Here is an 18,586-nt window from a genome sequence, read left to right as displayed (position 1 = left end):
GATCTTTATTTTCTGGCATAAAGGCATGATCTAACATGTAAGTGAACTACATCTTAGTGAAAAAGAGTAAATAATACGCATAAAGAAAGCGAGATCATTGCTTTTTAGTTAGGGACATCATATGATTTTTCTAAGAACAAGAGTAGCACTTTCCACATTTCGGTAACACTTTAGAGTAATGATCCGTTATTAACAAATAACAATGCAGGAGGTAATAGGTTGTACTAAATTAACACTGAGCTTAATATTGTTAACTAATATGGAAGCAATATTAACTAAACAGTAAGTAAAAGCAAATATAGGACTAAAGTAGTTCCTTGTTAGGTATTCAGTAATTACTAAACAAAAATATTCACATTGAGAACTACTTGCTAATTATGATCAATTAATAAAGAATAATCACTTAATTACTAATAACAACAGTAATATGTCTAAAAGTAAACTACTGTCTTGTTTTATTCTTAACATGGTCATAAAATGCCTTTTTCAGAAGCTTGCACCTCAAATAGGCTCTTTGTGGAGACTAATTTATGAATATGCCCACAAATAAGTTGGCTACAGATTGAGATTGTGACTACTATACTCTCACCAAAAAGTAGTTTATTTTAAACTTAAATGCAGAATAAACGCAGATAATAATTCATTTAAAATTTAAAATAACTATGAAGAGATGCTGACAAGCCTATGATTGGGTTAATTCACTATTATGAGCTGTATTCAGTGTCAGTTCAATGTCTCTGACTCCAAAGCACCTAGTGACAGTATCCTGGCAAAGACTTCTCTTTAGGATATGAATATAAACAATGATGGTCTCTTGTCAAAAAAAAATTTGCATCCTTAATAAAGACATTGACTGCATTGTGTTAAGCATAAAACAATTGTCTGTTAGGTTAAAATATCACTAGGGCCTCAGAAATGAATGACTGTACAGTATATGTCAGATATGAAATATATGAAATTATATTTAATATAAATTATTTCAGCCCACAGGAACTGCTAGTGACCTGGACCATTATTTTAAAGTGAAAAACACATTAACAAGTTAAATAACTTAACATGTCACCAATACTCAAGTGGACTGACATGGTAACACTTGAATAGTTAGTGAGGGTTTAATGGCTAACACTTTATTTTAATAGTGCAATTTAGACATTCTACTAACAGTAAGTAACTTTGCAACTTCCTGTCAACTTGTCATTAGAGTATTAGTAGACTGTCTGCTTAATATCTTCTAACACTCTTCTAAAAAATGAGTTGACATGTAGTTGTGTGACGGAGGGGAATATGCCACCGCCTTGTGGGGGAAATATTAAACCCTTACACCTAAGGAAGACTGAGTGAGCAACAGGATCTTAGTCCCCCCACCCAATGCTTTAGGTCTCAGTACAACAAGTGGTTATTGGTTGGTGTCTATCGTGTTGCGGTGTGGTGCTATAGATGAGGTGTAGTGGGCTCCAGGATTTACTCTATACACGGTGGCACCTGGAGTGTGTGTGTGTACAGATGACTTTAAAGATACTAGCTTTCAACTGCAAAACCCACCTTCTCCAAATCTAACAGGATAGATGAGACGCCCCCACTCCTTAGTGTAAAAGACTCAATTTGGTAACCACAGTTTTAGTTTAACTAACTAGAAATATCCAGATGAAAAACATTAGACTCAAGAGACAGAATAAATTACTTCTTTCTTTAGTTTCTTCACAGGAAAAGTAAAGGTATTTCAAATTCAGTAAATTTGGAGTAAAATGAAAGATTGACAACAATAAAGAAAATATAAACAATGCGTTAGTGTTTTTGTTGAAACTTAAACAACAATCGGAGTTCTTCTTTTATGGCACTGAAAGGTTTCACATTCACAATCAGTGTGATTCAGTTCAACTCAAACTTTGAAAAGTTCACTTCAAAAATCCGGGGAAAATTGTACTCAGTCCATTCAGTAGTCGGACGGTTCATAGACTTGCAGGTAAATTCACGTTACAGTTCCGTGTATGAGAGTTTTCTCTTAAAGCACAGTTCAGTCCTTATACACGTGTTAAAGAAAAGATTTCTTGCTTACCAGCATTCAGTGGAAAATTAAGAAAATGAAGCACATCACCACTCTTGGAACATAGATGGAGCGCTGAAAGGTGTCTGAATAGGCAGGGTACTGTTCTTTTAACTCTATGATCTTCAACAATTGCCCCCCGTGATCCTAAAGACAAGATCCGACGAGGCCGCAATCCAGTCCAACGAAGATCGGTCCAAGAGCACGAACAACATACGATCCCATCTAACGAATCAGCTTAACTCTCCTCACAAAAAAATAAGCAACACATTCACCACGTTTTGAGTTCGTACGAACTAACAAAACTGGATGCAAACGCACGGAAACACGGCAGTATTCAACTCCAACGCTGAATGACTTTTTAAACACTTAACAGTCTGTTTGCTGTTTCACGTACGAGCACTATATAAACTTGTCACGTTACTATAAATAACAGGCTCGTTACGGAAAACGAAGACTTAGATGCATCAACATGCAGTTTTAATGCATGACACTAGTCTAAACTTAAATTTTAACTCGATAAGAGTTCTCAAAATCAGTGCATTCTTCATCAGCTCACCGCTGTGTCTGTTCTCTCTCGCTCTTTCTCCGTGCGTCTGACACTCACGCAAGAAAATAGTAATGGCGGCACCCGCGACGAATTTCAAAATAAAAGCTCTTGCGAAAAAGAACGTGTAGATCCCCTACATTCCCCCCTGCTAAACCCTGCCACACCATCGGACCTCCTTTCAGCGACTCCGTCCCTTCAACAAAATATGAAGAACAGAGAATAGCAGGTAAACATTTTTCAGTGTGAACATCAGTACATCAATGAAAACTTCCAATTAGAAAGATTGAAAAACATTCACATTACAATAAAAACTTACAAAACCCTAGATTTGCATAAGATTATTTCAAGACATAGTCAGTCCTATACCTGACAGGTAAGGTACCTCTGTTCCGACGCTGGGAACGTCTAGGTTCAGGAATACTTTCATTTTCACTTTCAGCTTCAGAACCACCTGAATTTACTGACTCACGTATAGACTGATCTACTGAATCATCAGCTGACATTACATCATCATGGTCCCTCATGTCTGTGTCTAGTTCACCCTCATATTCCCTTCTACCTCCCGTGTCTGTGAGTGTAGCAGGTGCAACTGTAACAACAGGGACTGCAAGAAGGTCGGGATCTTCTGAATCAGTGTGTGCCTGACCTGTGTTTTTCTGGATTCATGTCTAGATATGGGAAGTGGTTGTGATGACTGAAAAGTGCAATGTCTGAGTTGATCCCTATGTACAACTTTACAAGGGCCTCCTTTCTCTGGACGAATTGTGTAGACTGGGGTGTCTGTATGATTCTGTTTCACCACAATATAAGGCAAGGGTTCCCAGTGATCTTGTATCTTTTTCCTTCCTCTATGTGAATGGTTTCGTAACAGAACACGGTCACCAGGTCTCATTAGTGCTCCATATGATCTGCGATCATAGGCTCTTTTTCTTCGTCTTGCAGCTTCCTGGGCTGCCAGGTTGGCTACTTCAACAGCGGTCTTCAATCTGTCATGATGGCTTTTCACCCAATCATCGAGATTGTCAACTCCACTATTCTCAATGTCTCTTCCGTTGAGGATATCCATCGGCATTCGTGCATCCCTACCGAACATCAAATAGAACGGTGAGTAGCCAGTTGAAGTGTGGGTTCTGCTATTGTATGCCATAACTAACTCAGGTAGATACTCTTTCCAGTTCCTTTTCCTTTCTGGGGGTAACGTCCTTAGCATGTCGTGCATGGTTCTGTTAAATCTTTCGCACTGAGAGTTACCCTGCGGGTGGTAAGGAGTTGTGCGACTCTTTCCTATTCCATAGACTTTACACAGTTCTTTGATGACGTTGGCTTCGAAACATCGACCTTGGTCAGAATGTAAACGTGCTGGACAGCCATAATGGACAAACCAATGCTGCACCAGGGCTTTTGCCGTAGTGTTGGCAGTCTGATTCCTGGTTGGCACTGCCACCATGAAACGAGTAAACATATCTGTTAAGACGAGAACATTTTCATATCCTCCTACAGATTCCTCCAAGACAGTATAATCCATAGCAAGGACTTCCAGCGGTGCAGACACATTAGTGCACGTCATTGGGGCTCGAATCTTAGGGAAAACATCCTTCGCAAGGGCACATCTCTTGCATTCTTGGACCCAGCTTTGAACGTCCTTACTCATTGTCGGCCAGTAATAGCTCCGTCTCATGCGCTCCAGCGTGCTTCTTTCTCCAAAATGGCCACAATGATCATGTTGACTCTCGTAGACTTTGTAACGCATGGGTTCTGGAACCACTAATTGACAAATTTCTTCTCCGTCCCGTGGATCAAAGATAGTACGGAACAACACTCCTTTTTTAAGCTTGAGTCTTATGAATTGTCTAGCAAGCTTCTTTAATTCCACATCCATGTTGCGCTGTTCAACTGGACTCAGACACTTGTTGGTTAATACAGCCTGATAGACAGGGGCTATATTAGGGTCAATCTTTTGTTGCTCTTCTATGTCACTCCAGCTATATCCAGGGATTTTCTTTGACATCGACACTTGAACCGATGCTTGTACTTTCTGCTGCTTTCCAGCGACTGGCCACAAGCATGCACGCACTTCATCCGAGTTCATCTTGATGAAATCTTTAGAGGAGTCCTCTTGCTCTGGCTCCTGACCAGATGGAATTCTTGATAACACATCCGCGTTGATGTTCTGTCGTCCTGGCTTATAATAAACCTCAAAATCAAACTCTGCCAAATGAGCTATCCATCGTTGTTCTACAGCTCCTAAGTTTGCGGTCTCCAAGTAACGCAAAGGGTTGTGATCTGTTATCACAGCGAACTTGGAGTAGATCAAGTATTCTTTGAACTTTTCGGTCACAGCCCATTTCAAGGCAAGCAACTCTAGCTTGAAAGAACTGTAATTTCGGTCGTTCTTTTCTGAACCACGAAGGCCCCGACTTGCATAAGCGATCACACGCTCAGCACCCCCTTGTCGTTGACTTAACACGGCCCCAAGACCATGCAGGCTTCCATCAGTTGTGAGTACGAATGATTGACTGAAATCCGGGTATGCGAGGATTGGTGGAGACATTAAACACTGCTTGAGTTTATCAAATGCAGTTTGACACTCAGTTGTCCAGTCAAGTGGTTCAACCGTTTTTCCTTTCCCTCCTTTACCAACCAGGGCATGAAGAGGTCGGGCCAACTGAGCAAAACTAGGAACAAACCTCCTGTAGTAACTCATAAATCCGAGTACTTGCCTCAACTCCTTGACACTCTTGGGTGCAGGCCATGTTTCCAATGCTTGGGTTTTCTCTCCGTCCACCTTTATTCCCTGGGAAGAAATTAGGTGACCCAAGAATTTCACTTCGGGTTTCAAAAGAAAACACTTACTGGGTTTTAGTTTCAAACCATGCTGTCTCAACCGGTTGAACACCATTTCTAGCCTTTGACAATGGCTATCGAAGTCTTTCGAAAAGATGATAATGTCATCAAGGTAGATGAGCAATATATCAAACGTCAGATCACCCAGCACCACCCCCATCAGACGTTGAAATGTCGCAGGAGCATTGCAAAGTCCGAAGGACATTCTGGTCCATTCAAAGAGTCCAAAGGGAGTGGTGACAGCTGTCTTTGCTCTGTCCTCTTCACTCATCGCTACTTGGAAATAGCCAGCAGTAAGATCAAGGGTGGAAAACAGCTGCGCGTTTCCCAAGGCATCCAATGATTCCTCCACACGCGGGAGGGGATAAGCATCTTTACAGGTCACTTTATTCAACTTTCTGTAGTCACAGCAAAAGCGTATGCTGCCATCCTTCTTAATCACAATCACAGCTGGAGATGCCCACGGACTACAGCTTTCTTTGAGAATACCTTGAGACACCAAATCTTGAACATGTTTTTTCACTTCCTGATACACCTGAGGTGGAATTCTACGATGTCTTTGCTTAATAGGAGGAGCGTCTCCTGTTGGAACACTGTGGGTGACGGCTGTCGTATAACCAAGATCACAATCGTTCTTTGAAAACACATCACTGTGCTTAACCAGTAGGTCCTGAAGTTTGCGGCGTTGAGTTTCTGTGAGGTTCTCTAAATTTATTTTCACTGGAACTGGCAATTGCTCCATGCTGCTTACCTCTTCTTTCACTTGACGTTGCTGCACAGCCTTAACATGCAAAGCACCCTCTTTCTCTTCAAACTCGACAAGCTCTTTTGACACAACTTCCTGTGGCTTGGACAGCGCAGCGATCCTACATCGTGCCGGAAGCTTTACCGGCTTTTCACTAGAATTCAACACTCTAACAGGGACTTTGCCATCAGCTGTCTTGGCGAGCACATTAGCAATCAGAACACTTTTAGGCAGGCTTACATTTGACGAAGCCTCCACCAACACTTGACAGCTCACTTTTGGTGGTACTCTGCAACGGCCTTCCAAAACACGTTCACTGAATGGTGGAATAGTGATTGCTTGCTTCCCAGCTACCTTCACAAAGCCAATCTTGTCACCACAGCTCAGTGCCTCAGTTTGCATCTTAATGTTAGCCAACACTCGCTGGACCTTTGCTTCCTCGAAACCATGGCTATACCTGTCCATCTTCCTTACACCTTCAGTGGCCATGAATAGATCTTTGAGATCGCTCAACACATTCATTCCAACAATGCCAGGCAATCCTTTCAACTCTGTTCTATTGGAATCACTCTCTTTGATCACAAACACGCACTTTCCATGTAGCATCTTCCCCATACACTCTATGTCGGCCTCCAGACATCCTATGATGGGAATGTCTAGGCCATTTGCTGCTGTAAGTCGGACCCAGTTGGAGGACGACAGCACAACTTCTCCAAAGTGATTCTGAAAATGTGACTCTGTGATAGTAGTCACCTCTGACCCTGTGTCTAAGAGGCAGACAGTTCTGACACCAGCAATTTTCAGTTCAATGGTTAGGCAATCTCCAAAAGCACTTTCACAAAGAGTTTTGGGAACATTCCCTGTATCACAGTCTGCAGTATGACTTCTAATAACGGATGGACCTGGACTCTCTAGCACTGACGTGTCTCGGTCAGTTGTCTTTTCCATCTCTGCCATGTGAGGTTGCACTCTACTTAAATTTTCTCTGCTCTGAAGACAACGACGACTTGTGTGCCCTGGCTTACCACAAGTATAGCAGATGTATCTTCCTTCACTATCTTTTAAAGGTGCACTTTTTAGCTTGCTTTCCTTCGCAGGAGGTTTCACCTTTTCTGTGCTGTTTACCATTTGAAACAGTTCTTCTTGTCGGGCAGCTATCTGTTGAATTGCCTCATGAAGCGACTCCAGGGTTAGAGGGACTGAAGGGCTCTCTGCTGCAGTGGTAGCATGAACAACACCGCGTGAACGACTACTGGTTCTTAGATTGCTTGGAACCTGCACCTCCTCTTCTTCTGACCAAGTAATAGCTTCCTGCATAAGCTGTATGAATGTCAGATCCTTCTCAGCTTTAACTCTCCTTTTCATTTCACGCCGTAGCGAATCATCTTTGAGGCCTAACACAAGCTGTTCCTTCAACACGCCATCAGCATCAGGAACTCTGGATGGCTCCCGGGTCTGGATGATACTCAGCTTCTCCTGCAAATCATAAGCATAAGAACGGATGGTTTCTCCAGGCATTTGTTTGCGGTCATAAAACTCTTTTAGTCTGCTGCCAATGGGAAGCTTGTCCCCATATGTCTGGTCCAAAGCATCGAAAATATCATTCACTGACTTCTCCTTTCCATTGAGCATAAACTTGACTGTCATCTTTGCCTCATCTTTTAAATATTGCTTAACAAACTCAATTCTGTCTTCTTCAGGAATTTTCATCACCTTGAAGGCAGACTTCATGGAATGTATCCATTCTTCTATACTCAACTCACCAGGCTTGGAACGACATCCGCTGAACTCAGGAAGTTTACGATCTCTTGGGATGTACACGGTAGATGGCGCTCTTTGAGCAGCTGCTTGCTGTTCAATAACAGTTTTAGCAAGGGAAAGCGCCTCCCTCTGTTCGGCTCTTGCTTGCTCTAACATGCCTGTCTGCTCACCGAACCGCCGTTGCATCTCTTCGAACTGTCTCTTTAATTCTTCCAGTTCAGCCATGACGTCGACTCAATGACCAGAAACTTGCACTAAATCAGGAATCAGGAGTTGATCCTGTTCGTGACGCCAATATGTGACGGAGGGGAATATGCCACCGCCTTGTGGGGGAAATATTAAACCCTTACACCTAAGGAAGACTGAGTGAGCAACAGGATCTTAGTCCCCCCACCCAATGCTTTAGGTCTCAGTACAACAAGTGGTTATTGGTTGGTGTCTATCGTGTTGCGGTGTGGTGCTATAGATGAGGTGTAGTGGGCTCCAGGATTTACTCTATACACGGTGGCACCTGGAGTGTGTGTGTGTACAGATGACTTTAAAGATACTAGCTTTCAACTGCAAAACCCACCTTCTCCAAATCTAACAGGATAGATGAGACGCCCCCACTCCTTAGTGTAAAAGACTCAATTTGGTAACCACAGTTTTAGTTTAACTAACTAGAAATATCCAGATGAAAAACATTAGACTCAAGAGACAGAATAAATTACTTCTTTCTTTAGTTTCTTCACAGGAAAAGTAAAGGTATTTCAAATTCAGTAAATTTGGAGTAAAATGAAAGATTGACAACAATAAAGAAAATATAAACAATGCGTTAGTGTTTTTGTTGAAACTTAAACAACAATCGGAGTTCTTCTTTTATGGCACTGAAAGGTTTCACATTCACAATCAGTGTGATTCAGTTCAACTCAAACTTTGAAAAGTTCACTTCAAAAATCCGGGGAAAATTATACTCAGTCCATTCAGTAGTTGGACGGTTCATAGACTTGCAGGTAAATTCACGTTACAGTTCCGTGTATGAGAGTTTTCTCTTAAAGCACAGTTCAGTCCTTATACACGTGTTAAAGAAAAGATTTCTTGCTTACCAGCATTCAGTGGAAAATTAAGAAAATGAAGCACATCACCACTCTTGGAACATAGATGGAGCGCTGAAAGGTGTCTGAATAGGCAGGGTACTGTTCTTTTAACTCTAGGATCTTCAACAATTGCCCCCCGTGATCCTAAAGACAACACCTTGATCCGACGAGGCCGCAATCCAGTCCAACGAAGATCGGTCCAAGAGCACGAACAACATACGATCCCATCTAACGAATCAGCTTAACTCTCCTCACAAAAAAATAAGCAACACATTCACCACGTTTTGAGTTCGTACGAACTAACAAAACTGGATGCAAACGCACGGAAACACGGCAGTATTCAACTCCAACGCTGAATGACTTTTTAAACACTTAACAGTCTGTTTGCTGTTTCACGTACGAGCACTATATAAACTTGTCACGTTACTATAAATAACAGGCTCGTTACGGAAAACGAAGACTTAGATGCATCAACATGCAGTTTTAATGCATGACACTAATCTAAACTTAAATTTTAACTCGATAAGAGTTCTCAAAATCAGTGCATTCTTCATCGGCTCACCGCTGCTTCTGTTCTCTCTCGCTCTTTCTCTGTGCGTCTGACACTCACGCAAGAAAATAGTAATGGCGGCACCCGCGACGAATTTCAAAATAAAAGCTCTTGCGAAAAAGAACGTGTAGATCCCCTACAGTTGCAAAGTTACTAATAGTTAGTAGAATGTCTAAAGTGAACTATCAAAATTAAGTGTAACCGGTTAATGTGTTTTCACTTTAAAATAAACGTCCAGATCACTAGTAGTTCCTGGGGGCTGACAAGGTGATGCTTGAGTATTAGTGAGCAGTTAAGTTGTTTAACTTGTTAAAGGAGAAGTCCACTTCCAAAACAAAGATTCACATACACTGTAAAAAACAATTTGCTGAGTCAACTTAAAATTTGTAACCTGATTGCCTTAAAATTTTAAGTTCAGTCAACTCAAAAAAAGTTTATTCAACTTAAAATGTTAAATTATACTAAGTGACAACTTAGATATTTGATTTGAATCATCTTAAAATTTTAAGGCAGCTGGGTTACTTACCCATCTGTTAAGTTTAGCAAACACAAATATCTAAGTTGTTTCTTAGTACAACTTAACATTTCACGAGTTCACCCCTACATCTAATCTGGTTGAGTAAACAGTAAGCATATTTTGGGGGAGGGCTCCGAGCCCGGAATATGGCCCGAACCCAGAGAACTCCCCCCCATCCCAAGTATAGGATGAGGATAGATTAAAAGTAAGGAGTTGGGGTGGAGGGGGGATGCCGAAAAGCAGTCGAATGACGGAGGTAAGTCGGCTATGTGCATATATATGACTTGTGCTAGTTTGGATGATTAGCTAAACGATTTGCACCTGTGCCAAATTAGTTGATTATCTGATCGTGCTCCTCCCGAACTTTGTTATCAAACATCATTTCAAGTTGACTAAACTTATTTTAGTTGACTGAACTTAAAATTTTAAGGCAGCAGGGTAACAAATTATTTTAAGCTGACTCAACAAATTGTGTTTTTTATTTTTTACAGTGTATAATGTACTCACCCCCTTGCCTTCCAAGGTGTTCATGTCTTTCTTTCTTCAGTCGTAAAGAAATTATGTTTTTTGAGGAAAACATTTCGGCATTTTTCTCCATATAATGGACTGATATGGTGCCCCAATTTTGAACTTCCAAAATGCAGTTTAAATGTGGCTTCAAACGATCCCAAATGTGGTTGTAAACGATCCCAGCCAAGGAAGAAGGGTCTTATCTAGCGAAACGATCAGTTATTTTCATTAAAAAAAATACAATTTAAATACTTTTTAATCTCAAATGCTCATCTTGCCTTTCTCTCCCTGAACTCTGTGTATTCTGACTCAAGACAGTTAGGGTATGTTGAAAAACTCCAACTGTATTTTCTCTCTCAACTTCAAAAATCATTTCAAAATCATCCTACATCACTGCAGAAGTTCAGACCCAGTCTTTGCAAAGTGAACATGCAAAGAAGATCAAAACCCCTAACAAGAAAGGTAAAACAGCGATATAGGACGATTACGAAGTTGAGGGAGAACATGAGATGGGAGTTTTTCAACATACCATACCCGACATACCAGAACCGACAAGATGAGTGTTTGGCATTAAAAAGTATATAAATTGTATTATTTTTATTAAAATTACCGATCGTTATGCTAGATAAGACCCTTCTTTCTTGGCTGGGATCGTTTACAACCGCATTTGGGATCGTTTGAAGCCGCATTTAAACTGCATTTTGGAAGTTTAAAATCAGGGCACCATATCAATCAATTATATGGAGAAAAACACTGAAATGTTTTCCTCAAAAAACATAATTTCTTTATAACTGAAGAAAGAAAGATATGAACATCGTGGATGACAAGGGGGTGAATAAATTATTTGTAAATTGTTGCTCTGTAAGTGGACTTCTCCTTTAACGTCTTTCATTTAAAAAAAATATTGATCCTGATCACTAGTAGTTCTTGAGGGCTGACAACGTAATGCTTGAATAATTACCGACGGGTTTCACTTTACAATAATTGGTCCAGATCACTAGTTCCTGCGGGCTGACAAGGTAAGTCTTGAGTAATTAGTGAGGGATCGACATCAAATTCACAAGTAATTCAATACTTTTTAGACGTTACTGTTGTGATTGCTAATTAATTGGTTATTCTGTATTAATTGATCATAGTTAGTTCATAGTTAGTTTATCAAGTAATTCTTAATAAGGATTTTTTATTTAGTAATTACTGAATACCAAATAAGGAACTACCTTTGTCCTAAATGTGCTATTACTTACTACTTAGTTCATCTTGCTTCCATGTTAGTTAGTATTATTAAGCTCAGTGTTAATGTAGTACAACCCGATTACTTCATGATACTTGTTAACAATGGACCATTATTCTAAAGTGCTACCCCCATTTCTAGCATATGAAATGCTGAGCATTTAATTAAATAAACCAAATACATCACTGAATTATGTTTCGCTTTCATTCTTATCCACATGTGGTCAGACACAGACAAAGAAGAAGAAAGTTTAAAAACTGAACTAAACTAAAGCTGAACTAAAAACAATCTGTCCCAAAATCAATCTGGGGACATTCTCAGTCTGGATGACCTCATTTGGGGAGGTCGCTAAAACTTATCTTTAAATATCTGTGAAGATGGCGACATCAAAACCATCGCTGATTTTGCCTTGACTGAAAAACTTTTTGATATTTGTACTTTAACTTATATAGAGCATTTAAAAAAGATGACTTATACTGCTACAAAAACTAAATGTAATCAATAAATGAACTTCTATTTTTCTATTGACAATGTACTTTAAGTGCACTCAACAGCTGTACATCTGACTTGTCCTAATGGATTACTAAAATAAACAAAACCCCACATAGTCTAAAGTACAACTGTTTACAAACTTGTGCAACCGTAATACAAGGTTTCAAAGCATTTGTAACAGTGTCCAAGCTGAACTGTAGAATAATTACAGGAGTAATTTGTGGACCTGAAAAATAACTGACAATGGCGGTGTTACAAATGGTACTGCTGCTCTGTGCTGGGAGTTCACTTGCAGAGGAGTTCTTTTCACCAACTGTGAACATTATTGCTGAGCTTGAGAAACTGAAAAGCATGAATGAAAGGATACAAAAGTTAGAAGAAACACTGGCCAAAGTGTTGAATGAAAATGAAGGTAAGGTGGAACAGTAACTACATTTTTTTGAACATCATTGTGGAAAACTACAATTTATTTACCTATTTTAAAGAAACTGCAACTTGCGCATCAGTTTAAAATGATTGTTTAGCAACGCTGTGACATTATCATATCTTTGTGTATTCAAACAGCATTGAAAACCACAGTACAAGATTCACAAAATAAGCTTGAATCTTTCCAGAAAGAGAACGAAGGCAAGTAAAAGGCACACTTTGTTGACATTTAAATGTATTTACGTATTTAATTTTTTTGCATATTTTATACCGGTCTTTTTGTTCATTCACAGCCAAAAAAGTCGCCTTTTCTGCTGGACTTCTGGAATCAGGAACAGGAAACACTGGGCCCATTAGTACTGCAAAAATTCTGGTCTACAAAAAAGTCTTCAGTAATATCGGAGGTGCCTATGACTCAAATACTGGTAAGTTCTCTAAAGAGAATATCATGACAAATGCAGAATCCTGTTCACATAATGACATTTTCTGTGGCTACTTTGTACAGGTGTTTTCACAGCACCAATGAAAGGAGCGTATTACTTCAGATTTAAAGGTCATTCTCATGGCGGAACCACAATGGCAGTCAGTCTCTTGAAGAATGGTCAAACCCAGTGCTCTCTGCATGCTTGGAAGCCTGCTTCCAATGGTAATGCTAGCAATGGCATTGTTCTCACACTTGAGACCGGTGATCAAATTTCTACACGACTTTGGCAGAACACCTGGGTTTATGATGATCCAGCAAGTTACACCAGTTTTGGTGGTTTTCTGATTTTTCCCTTGTGAATGTCTTTAATAACCCATATCCAGTGCAGTACACAATGTGAAAATTATTTTATGGAATTTAATTGTTCCTGTGTAAGTGAACTATATCTTTGTAAGTAAGAGTAAACATTGCGCACAAAGAAGGGAAATTATTGCTTTTGTTACAATAGCTTTAAGTCTAAACAAAACAGAGTGAAGAAGAGTAAAGGAGCTAAGCTCATGATCTTTCTAAGAACAAGAGTAGCACTTTCCATGTTTCTAGCATATCAAATGTTGAACATTTAATTAAAAAAAACAACTATTATGTCACTGAGTTATGTTTCACTTTCATTCTTTACCCCATGTGGTCAGACACTGACAAAGAAGCAGAAAATTCATAATAAATGGTTAAAATCAGACATTTAAAGTAAAAAATATTAATCATACTCATGTTATTCATGTTTGAATCATGTCAGATTCATGTTATTGGTGCTATGAATGAAAAAGAATGGAAAACTAAACTGAAAACAAACTGTCTTCACTAGCAATCTTAAAAAAAATCACTGATATTGTCGTGATAAAATATTTGCCAGTGTTATCAAGCCTGCATGAGTGTTATGTTTGCAAAACTAAAAAAAAAAATGAAAATGTAATTTAATATTTTATTGACATTTTCTGTAACACTTTACAATACGGGTGCACAAATATGCATTAATTCACAGATAATCAAGATTTAACGCATAATTCATGAAGAACTAAACCATTTATTAATGATTACTACATCAGCAACTAATGAACATTCTATATGATTCATAGATTAAGTAATAAGTAAATTGTTATTAGTTAAATGTAATTTAAGCAACCTATTCACATCAGTGAATCATTGGTTTTTAGGATTTTTTTTTTTATTTTAAGCAGAGAGCAATTGAGCCTCCAGACTTCACACGAGGGATCCCTAAAGGGGGAGTTCAAATTTTACAGTTGGGTGCATGATCTGAAATGGAGATTAGATCAATATCACATGATATAATTCTATCCAAGGCTAATTTAGATTTTTAAAAAGTCTATCCTTGAAAAAGACTATGTGGAGCTGAGTAGAAAGTAAATTCTTTGTCTTTGATGTGTAAAACTAAATGTAGCTTTTTATCACCGGCCCTCGGGCGGCATCCCGACCATTGAGGCAGCTGCGAACTAGGCCTTCCTAATCTGTGACTGTGATCCAGGCGAACCAGCTGCTCTTCTACGCCAACAAAGGTGGGTAGCCAGGATTGGAAGAAGTTGGGTTTGCACCTTCCGCTTCTTCAGTAAAGTTTAGAATGATCAGGTTCTGTCGTCTTGAACTGTTTTCCAGATAATCCACTTTGGCTGTTCATCTAAACAATGCAGGGCACTCTATAATTTTGTCTTGGTCGATGCTAGTTTGTCTTTTGCCCCGATACTCAGGTTTTGACTTTATTGATGCGCTTTGTGTTGTCTTTTATTGTGTTGTATTTTATTTGCGATGTTTTGCCACTGGAGAGTCGTGGATCGCTCCTCTCATTTGAATGACATCACGTGACCCCCCTTTAGTTTACTACGTAATAATAAAAGTCCATTTACATTTCTGCATTTGAGTTCTCAACTCATCACTACCTGTAACGTGACAGTACGCACTAGCCATAAAGAGAGAATGAGCATTCGAGTTCTGCCACCTACCACTGGTGGTCCTGGAGGACCCGACTCCTTTGATCCCAAGTTCGGTGGTCCCAAGAGGTTCCTGGGCAACCCTCTCCAGAACAGCCTGCCAAAGAACAGCCCATTCTTACTGCTGCAGCCACAAAGGCTGTCACTGAGCAGCCCGCTAACCTTGTCTCGCCCACAGAAGCCACTACAGAGCAACCCGATCTCACTGCTCACAGCACCTTTTACCACATGGAGCCTGTCTCGGAGTTCAATCCAGAGACTTCTCTAGTCCATGAATTTGCTCCTGAACACACTCAAGTCTACAAGTTTACTCCAGAGTTTGCTCCAGGTTATGAGTCTGCTCCATAGTCTGCTCCAGTCTATGAGTGCAGTCTAGAGCCCAGTCGAGTTTACGAGGTTACTCCAGAGCTTGCCTCAGTCTCTGATTCCGTTCAAGAACCTGCTCCAGTCCAGGAGCCCTCAAAGCCTGCTCCTGTCAATGAATCTGCTCCACAGCTTGCTGCAGTCTATGAGTTCAATCCAAAGTCCACTCCAGCCCATGATCCACTCCAGAGCTTGCCCCAGTCCATGAGCCTGATCCTGAGCCCGCTCTAGTCTATGAATTTAATCCAGAGCCTGCTCAAGCACCTCCCAATATGGCAGCGTCTGCTTCAGCTCCTCTCAAGGTGGTGGTGCCCATTTCTGAACTCTCTGTTTTGTAATGACCAAGGACGTCATTTCTGAACTCACTGCCTGTCTTGTCATGCCCATGGAGGCTGTTCTTAAACTCTCTGTTTGCCTTGTCATGGCCAGGGATGCTGTCTCTGAACTGTTTGCCTGTCTGGATTACAGCGACCCCCTATGAACCCCTTGCCTCTTTTGTTACAGCCACAAAGACGATTGTTAACCTTTTGGTGCTCTCTATTACAGTTCTGCCGGATTCACAGTGGTGGATCTTCAGACCTGTTTGCTTCTCATCTATGTATAATATTGTCTCTCAAGAGGAAACAGACACTCAACTCGTGCACTCAGAGATAAGAGAGACACTCAACACGTGAGCTCACAGATAAGAGACACTCGTGGTTACTGTAAATGCATGTGTTTAGTGTCTCTCTTATCTGTTTTGCGTGAACACGCGGTTCATGAGTTGGTCGCGTGTTCTTGTTTTGTGTAAGCATATGGCTTTGATTTACTCTGCTGCATCCCCCCCCCCCCATCTTGTTACCTGATTATTGCTTTAGTTGTTCCAACTGTCCCTCCTCGTTTGCTCCCTTATTTATTTGTTTACATTTTTGTGTTAGAGTCCTCACCTCATCACTACCTGCAACATGACAGTGACATCAGATTTTATAACAAAATCTGCCTTCCGGGCAATTGATTTATGACTTTGAGCCAGAAAAGACCACAGAGATTCTTCTGTCCAATTGTAAGTATTTTAATGTTCTTGTAAATTAGGTCAGATTAAACTTAAAATATTAATTAATAATAGGCCTGCATGTAGTTAATAATCCATTAATGCATTTATGCTAAAAATGTACTTTCAGTGCACTTAAAGTGTTAGTTCACCCAAAAATGATAATAAGCCCTTTATTTACTCACTTCGTTCTTTTAGACGAATACAGTCAGAGTTATATTAAAAAATGATCCTGGCACTTCCAAGCATTACAATGGCATAGCCGGGTGCTTCTCTTTATCGGTCCAAAACGAGTCCAGTAAAAGCCAAAGACAGTAGATATGCAGCATCTGTATTGATCGTAAATTTGTTGGAATGAATAAAATGAGTATTTTTTGTAATGTACAATAAACGTAAAATAAAAAGTTACATATACAAAATATTATATTATTGTATATATTGTATATTACCAGAATATGTAATTATGCCGTTTACATCACTTTCATAAATTAAATAAAAACACAAAAAGCAAAAACACCATGATGCACCATCATTTTGTAGATGCAGAGTTTAAAAAACGTTGAATTTTATGTAGAAAAGGTAAATCGTCATCTTGCTCCGACCAAAGGGACTTGAACGCAGCATTAGACGTGAACGCCTCTCAAGTCGTATTTACTACTGGGAAATTTTAGAGAAATACTACTGGAAATACTACTGGGAAAACCAGAGTTTCCGAGTTGAGCGGGTCATGAACTTTAAACATACATGATGGAGAGGACAAAAATTGTGGCTGTCAGTGCAGTTCTCACAACAACTTCATCCCTTTGTCTTGTCGCTAAAATAGTGTATTTATAGGCTAGATATGAACGATCTTTCGAAACATATTGTATGTTTTATAAGCAGTGAAATAAGCATATATTTGACCTAAATTACAGAATTGTCAGCAAACTGCATATGTAGTGCAGTGAATGTTTATATGATTGTCAACCAATGGGATGCTACATTTTATTCTTTCCGATATTAAAGCACTTGAATATGACAAGCTCGTAATCACGACTTCATAAGTGAGAAATGTCCAATAAAAAATGAAGGCAGCATAATTACAGGAATAATTTGACTACCTGAAAAAAATAACTGAAGATGGCAGTGTTGAAAAAGGTTGCCTTTTCTGCTGGACTTCTGGAATCTGGAATAGGACACACTGGGCCCATTAATGCTGCGAAAATTCTGGTCTACAAAAAAGTCATCAGTAATATTGGAGATGCCTATGACTCAAATACTGATAAGTTCTCTAAAGAGAATATTATGACAAATGCAGAATCCTTGACACATGATGATATTTTATGTGTCTACTTTTGTACTTTGCAGGTTTTTTCACAGCACCAGTAAAAGGAGCATATTACCTCAGATTTTACGGTCATTGTCATGGTGGAACCACAATGACAGTCGGTCTCTTGAAGAATGGTCAAACCCAGTGCTGTCTGCATTCTTGGAAGCCTGTCTTCAATGATAATGCTAGCAATGCCATTGTTCTCACACTGGAGACCGGTGATCAAATTTATACACAATTTTGGCACAACACTTGGGTTTATGATGATGTTTTCTGATTTTCCCCTTGTGAATGTCTCTCTCTCTCTCTCTCTCTCTCTCTCTCTATATATAAGGATTAGTAGTGAGGACAGATTATATATACAGTGGGTACGGAAAGTATTCAGACCCACTTAAATTTTTCACACTTTGTTATATTGCAGCCATTTGCTAAAATCATTTAAGTTCATTTTTTCCCTCATTAATGTACACACAGCACCCCATATTGACAGAAAAACACAGAATTGTTGACATTTTTGCAGATTTTTTAAAAAAGAAAAACTGAAATATCACATGGTCCTAAGTATTCATACCCTTTGCTGTGACACTCATATATTTAACTCAGGTGCTGTCCATTTCTTCTGATCATCCTTGAGATGGTTCTACACCTTCATTTGAGTCCAGCTGTGTTTGATTATACTGATTGGACTTGATTAGGAAAGCCACACACCTGTCT

At 39.6% G+C, this 18,586-nt stretch overlaps 2 protein-coding genes across 3 annotated transcripts in view; one reads left to right on the top strand and one right to left on the bottom strand.

Annotated features, from left to right (window-relative positions):
- Positions 1-3,126: 3,126 nt before the first annotated feature.
- Positions 3,127-9,604, bottom strand: cuzd1.1 (CUB and zona pellucida-like domains 1, tandem duplicate 1). The gene has a single exon (XM_051103552.1). It carries the CDS (start codon positions 8,167-8,169, stop codon positions 3,127-3,129), a length of 5,043 nt encoding a protein of 1,680 aa, XP_050959509.1. The 5' UTR covers positions 8,170-9,604.
- Positions 9,605-12,451: 2,847 nt separating this feature from the next.
- Positions 12,452-18,586, top strand: part of LOC127160924 (complement C1q-like protein 2) — a 37,594-nt gene continuing 31,459 nt past the window's right edge. The window contains exons 1-4 of one of the 2 annotated variants that reach the window (XM_051103553.1): positions 12,461-12,732; positions 12,885-12,947; positions 13,040-13,171; positions 13,252-13,821. In XM_051103553.1, coding sequence (XP_050959510.1) covers positions 12,564-12,732; positions 12,885-12,947; positions 13,040-13,171; positions 13,252-13,529 — 642 coding nt within the window. In that variant the 5' untranslated portion in view covers positions 12,461-12,563 and the 3' untranslated portion in view covers positions 13,530-13,821. Of the gene's footprint in view, positions 12,733-12,884; positions 12,948-13,039; positions 13,172-13,251; positions 13,822-18,586 lie in introns of those variants that run through there. The other variant, XM_051103554.1, reaches the window with a different exon arrangement.

The sequence above is a fragment of the Labeo rohita genome, unplaced genomic scaffold (assembly GCF_022985175.1).
Source record: "Labeo rohita strain BAU-BD-2019 unplaced genomic scaffold, IGBB_LRoh.1.0 scaffold_494, whole genome shotgun sequence".
Taxonomy (NCBI): domain Eukaryota; kingdom Metazoa; phylum Chordata; class Actinopteri; order Cypriniformes; family Cyprinidae; genus Labeo; species Labeo rohita.
The sequence above is the reverse complement of the archived record's forward strand: the minus strand, read 5'-3'. Positions and strand labels throughout refer to the sequence as shown.